Source organism: Tarenaya hassleriana, unplaced genomic scaffold, assembly GCF_000463585.1.
Source record: "Tarenaya hassleriana unplaced genomic scaffold, ASM46358v1 Cleome33, whole genome shotgun sequence".
In the NCBI taxonomy this organism is placed as follows: Eukaryota; Viridiplantae; Streptophyta; class Magnoliopsida; order Brassicales; family Cleomaceae; genus Tarenaya; species Tarenaya hassleriana.
In genome coordinates this window covers 649,887-655,690 of record NW_010966459.1, presented here as the reverse complement: position 1 = coordinate 655,690, position 5,804 = coordinate 649,887, and the positions used below count along the sequence as shown (strand labels likewise).

The 5,804-nt window shown below is 40.3% G+C and overlaps 2 protein-coding genes across 2 annotated transcripts in view; both read left to right on the top strand.

Annotated features, from left to right (window-relative positions):
* LOC104821363 (probable pectinesterase/pectinesterase inhibitor 34) overlaps positions 1-2,244 on the top strand; it is a 4,228-nt gene extending 1,984 nt beyond the window's left edge. Inside the window, exon 3 of the mRNA XM_010552212.2 lies at positions 1,294-2,244. Within this exon, the coding sequence (XP_010550514.1) occupies positions 1,294-1,991 (698 nt within the window). The 3' untranslated portion in view covers positions 1,992-2,244. The remainder of the gene's footprint in view (positions 1-1,293) is intronic.
* A 1,455-nt stretch (positions 2,245-3,699) lies between these two features.
* LOC104821364 (diacylglycerol O-acyltransferase 2) overlaps positions 3,700-5,804 on the top strand; it is a 2,702-nt gene continuing 597 nt past the window's right edge. Inside the window, 8 exon segments of the mRNA XM_010552214.1 lie at positions 3,700-3,927; positions 4,005-4,079; positions 4,141-4,169; positions 4,474-4,649; positions 4,726-4,881; positions 5,124-5,210; positions 5,434-5,531; positions 5,642-5,729. Of these exon segments, the coding sequence (XP_010550516.1) occupies positions 3,767-3,927; positions 4,005-4,079; positions 4,141-4,169; positions 4,474-4,649; positions 4,726-4,881; positions 5,124-5,210; positions 5,434-5,531; positions 5,642-5,729 (870 nt within the window). The 5' untranslated portion in view covers positions 3,700-3,766.

The window sequence follows — 5,804 nt, the reverse complement described above, 5'->3', positions numbered from 1 at the left end:
CTTTCCCTAATAATAATTACGCTAATCATGATTAAGAAAATACATACAATAAATACAATGATTATCGAAAAAATAATAGTTAGAGAAGGAAACTAAACTTTTTAAAAAATACAGATAAAAGGTCTTTTGACGAACCATTTAAAAAATACACATATCATATAATATGTGATTATACACATGCATAGACATAAATAAACTATCGATAGGAAAAAAAGGACTAATTAATTATATTCGACATAAAGTATTCGAATCAGATTCGTAAAAGATTTAGTGAAAGGTGTTTGGCAACTGGACTGATGGATTCTCTCTCTCTGCGGAAATAAATCTTTTACTGATAATTATCTCGTTTTATTTTATGAATTAGAATGGCATTCCAAAAATATTTTGGCGGTTTGAAATGATATCATATTCCGATATTTTTATAATAAATTTTTTACTCCTAATTATCTCATTTTATTTTTATGAATTGGTGTATATTTTAAGAATTTGTGTAATTATCTAACTTAAAATCTTTTCAATTTGTTTGAATGTTTACAGTACTTTTGAGTTTTGACTTTCGGGAATATATATTTTTTTTAATTATTATAGATTAAACTTTAGCCCTTTTCCTCACGTGAACGTAGTAAACTTGACTTTTGTGCTCCTTGCCCCTTGGTTTTACCTTTTTTTTTTTTCTCTTTGGATTTTAATTTTTACTCAGTTTGGCAGAACACATGAGGTTATTATATTTTTCTATTTTCTTTCTTTTCTTTAACAAGACAAACTAGTTCTTAAAATAAAAATAATTTAACTGAAAAATAATATCAACATTTAAAAAACAGGAAAAATAAAAAAAAATGAAGAGAAAATGGGATTCTCACATCACATGCCTTGCTATGCCATCATCGTAAAAGCATAAAAGTCCTTTCCAATCTCTGGAGAGAGCAATGCATCATATGGTTGGAAACATCATGCATGCATGCATGTATCAGCATTATAATCAATACATGTAGTTGGAGGTGGGGTCATAGGGAGTGGCATCATCATGACATGGAGATGTTTCTTGAGACCACAATAATAGCTACAGTCCAATACAAGAAACAACGCAGAACCAGACAATTCTCTGTCATTAGATTCACTATTATTATAAATTTTGTATTTGTATATTTGTGCATATTTATATATTGGCCGATTCGAACTTATATTTCAATCGCCTGTTATCGTATACGTCACAATAAATCATTATTTTAGCTTTTTCAAACTGTGTAAGAAACCAATTCACTGTCTGAATTTTGTCTTCTTTGTAACCCGTAGCCGCGACGGGAGCCGGTTTCATCGCAAGGGACATAACGTTTGAGAACTGGGCCGGACCGGCCAAGCATCAGGCGGTGGCTCTCCGTGTCGGGGCGGACCACGCAGTCATTTTCCGATGCAATATCATCGGATACCAAGACACTCTCTACGTCCACTCTAACCGTCAGTTCTACCGCGAATGCGACATCTACGGTACGGTCGATTTCATTTTCGGCAACGCGGCGGTAGTATTGCAGAACTGTAGTATCTACGCTCGCAAACCGATGGATCTCCAGAAAAACACGATCACGGCGCAGAACAGAAAGGATCCGAACCAAAACACGGGAATATCGATACACGCATCCAGGGTTCTGTCTACGTCTGATCTGGTAGCGACGAACGGAAGTATACAGACGTATCTAGGACGACCGTGGAAACTGTACTCAAGAACGGTGTATATGTTGTCGTATATCGGTAACCATGTACATCCGCGAGGTTGGCTCGAGTGGAATACCACGTTCGCACTCGACACTTTGTACTACGGAGAGTATATGAACTATGGGCCGGGATCGGGGCTGGAGCAACGGGTGAAATGGCCGGGGTATAGGGTAATGAATTCGACGGAGGAGGCGACTAGGTTTACGGTGGCTGAATTCATATATGGATCGTCGTGGTTACCGTCGACGGGAGTGTCCTTTTTGGCCGGACTCAACATGTGATCATGGGGTTTGTATTGATAATTAGTTCATTCTTACACCATAAATATTTGGTTACATGGGTTTGATTTCATCTTGAGGGATGTGTTCAATAAGGATCTTGATTTCGATTTTACAATTTAAAAAAAAAAAGAATAGAGGGTTAAATTCGATGGCTAATACGTTTGTTGTAAAGACGTATTTGATGAACTTGTAGATTGAACGATGATGTTGTACACTTTGTGAACTGGAAATTACATAAAGCACGGTTGCGGTAGATATTTTTTAATATTGTATTGATAGGAGGAGTTTCTTAATTGGTTCAAATATTTAATGACTTCAACGAAAAATAAATGTGTTGCATTATGAAAGGTCTGTCGGTGGAACTCTTTTGTCAAAGGGCCACCACCCCCACCGACACGGTCACAGACTAAGTATACAAATATACAACTTTTTTTTTTTTGGATTATCGAGTATTTTAGACCGAGACCACACTAATTCCGCAGTTGGGATGAAGCCATGTGAATACTCCTATCTCTAATTTGAGATTCGAATTCGAAATAAGACAGACGTTTTATGATACTTCAATTAACTTTGTTTCATTACAATAAATGAAATTTCAATTAATTTAATATTTTCATTTGATTGATTACCGGGATATCGTTTTACTCGGGAATCTTTGATAGCTTTCTACCAATAAATCCCAATTTCCATCTAACACGCTGTTTCGATCATCATCTTTCTCGTCGCGTAAAACCGCTGGATGACAAGGCAACAAAATGGTACGTCGAACCGGTCGGCTGAATTCAGTAGAAACTCGTCTCCTCGTTAGAGAAACTGCTCTTTAACCATTGTTGTAGCTCACCATATGTATTCTATGTCCCCTTATCCATATCTATCAAACCGGGTACCAAATCCAAATCTATGGCTGCCGAGAACTAGAATGAGATGTACCGGTCGAAGGGAAAACAGCATTTTGAACATAAGAGAACTCGTTCAGTTCGGTCAGGCATTTTGGCTCAACAGTTGGATATAGGTGAATGCGGAGAGTCAAGGCTCGTCCAAATGAGGGGAACCACTGCCACGGTCTCCGTTTTCTCCTTCAAATGCTGGTTTGAAGTGTGTGTGGAACCGGACACAACCTGCACTATGGCTTATGGTTTTGGACGGGCGGACAGATGATGATAAATTCACGGGCGGACATGGAAAAAGGCCGGTTAATGATTGTAAGCGCAGCCAAGAAACCATCTTTCCCGTTCATATTGTCCCTAGAGAATTTCTTGACTGCTATTTGGAGATTTTCAGAGGGAAAGAATTCCTTGGCCGAGCTTGTTATTGTCATCACAGTCAGGGTGTACATCTCCGTATTCGATTCGATTCTTTCGGCTTTATAAAATTATTATATCATTTTCGTTGGGTTTTAATTGCGTTTTTTTATATATTAAGAAAAATTTAGATTTTCTTAAGAAATTTTCATTCTTCGTTTTTTTTAAATTCGATTCGATTATAAAAAAAAACGATTTCTTTTTTAAAAATTATTCGAAAATTTTAAATCATTCGATTAAAAAATGTTACCATATCTTTCAATTGAGTGAGGTTCGGTTCGGTTCCAACAAATCAAAGGTTCAACCTTTCTTTTGTTAGAGATGATACAATAACTGGTAATTTGATAATGGGCTGAGATGGGGAGGCCCATTTACTCCTCTGGATCCAAGATTTTGGTTCGAGTAGTTGAGAAGTGGGGAAGTCAAATCGGACGGAGCTCTCTCTCTCCAAGGAGACGAAGAATCGGGAGAACAATGGGCGGAGGATCACCGAGGGAGTTCCGTGGGGAGGACGAGTTCCCCTCCAACCTAATTCACAGCCTCGTCGCCGTCGGCATATGGCTCGGCGCCATTCACTTCAACGTCGCTCTTCTTCTCTTCTCCATCTTCTTCCTTTCTCCTCCTCTCTTCCTTCTGTATGTCTCTCTCATTCTGTGCCTCCCCTCCTCCTTTCTCTCCTTTCTGGGTCCCAGATTGATTTCCTCTTTTCCAGGGTTTTGGCGCTTCTCCTCCTTTTCATGTTCATCCCCATCGACGAGCGTAGCAAATTCGGCCGCATGGTCTCCAGGTGCTTGCTTATCTCTCTGTAATTCAATTCACCGAAACTTCCCCTCACTCCATCTTTTCAGGTACATATGCAAGCATTCCTGTCTACGCTCGCAAACCGATGGATCTCCAGAAAAACACGATCACGGCGCAGAACAGAAAGGATCCGAACCAAAACACGGGAATATCGATACACGCATCCAGGGTTCTGTCTACGTCTGATCTGGTAGCGACGAACGGAAGTATACAGACGTATCTAGGACGACCGTGGAAACTGTACTCAAGAACGGTGTATATGTTGTCGTATATCGGTAACCATGTACATCCGCGAGGTTGGCTCGAGTGGAATACCACGTTCGCACTCGACACTTTGTACTACGGAGAGTATATGAACTATCCTACGGTATATCTGTCTCTCTCTCCATCCTTCTTCTTAGAGGAAGTTTACCTATTCATGGAACCTAACCTACCTTGATGGGATACAGTGTTCGGTTACGAACCCCATTCCGTACTCCCAGTTGGGGTTGTTGCGCTTGCGGATCTCACCGGCTTCATGCCCCTTCCCAAGATCAAAGTTCTCGCAAGCACCGCTGTAAACTGCCTCTCCTGCCGCTTATCTCCATCTTCACCTTCTATCAAGCTCAACCCTGTTTTCCGATGGATTTTAGGTTTTCTACACACCCTTTTTGCGCCACATCTGGACATGGTTGGGTCTAGCTCCTGCTTCTAGGAGAAACTTTTCTTCCCTCTTGGAAACCGGTTATAGTTGCATCATTGTGCCTGGTGGAGTCCAAGAGACCTTTCACATGCAACACGGTGTTGAGGTATACTAGAGAATATAACCGGTGTATAAATACCTGTATTACATTTGAATCAATAGAACGGACTGGAACACATTGTCTCCCTACTTTTGGTTTGGTGGAAGTTGGAACTAACATATTCTTTGGATTCAATCTTTTGAAAGTTAGTTCCTTCAAATTCGTAATGGAATACTTGACATCTGATATCATGTCTCCTGTGTATATCCCCCCCCCCCCTTCCTGGGCCACTGCTCCTGTCTCTGCAGACCGTCTTTCTTTCCTCGAGAAGAGGGTTTGTCCGAATAGCCATCCAACAGGGGCGACCTCTGGTTCCGGTTTTCTGTTTTGGCCAGGTAGGAAAGTGTTGCCCTTTCAGCCTTCTTGACCATTATGGACTATTACAATTGTCTTTGTATTTGCATTTGATCTACTACGTAAAGTTATACTTGAGAATAGAATTTACCAGACTTGTTTGGTGGTGAGCCCTTTTCTTTGTTTCATGATTGCCTGCCCGAGTCTATGCTTTAGAGATGCTTTTGCTTCTGTTCATATTTTGGGGTCTTGTTGCTGCTGCAGTCACGTGTTTACAAGTGGTGGAAGCCCAGTGGGAAACTCTACCTTAAATTTTCAAGAGCGATCAAGTTTACCCCGATCTGCTTTTGGGGAGTCTTTGGGTAAGCCTCTTGGTCTGCTTAAGTTCGTTGGCTTGATGCATTAGTTTGTTTGATGTCTACTTTTACACTAGAAAATCTTCAATGAATTCTGTTTCTGTTTCTTTTCCCAGATCTCCTTTACCATATCGGCATCCTATGCATGTGGTGGTCGGCTCACCTATAGAGGTTACAAAAAATCCGCACCCAACTGATGAAGAGGTAAGTTTGTGCGTACATTATTCTCGGGGTAACTTCTTATAACAGTGGAACCAAAAAGGAAAAGGGAAAGTAGGG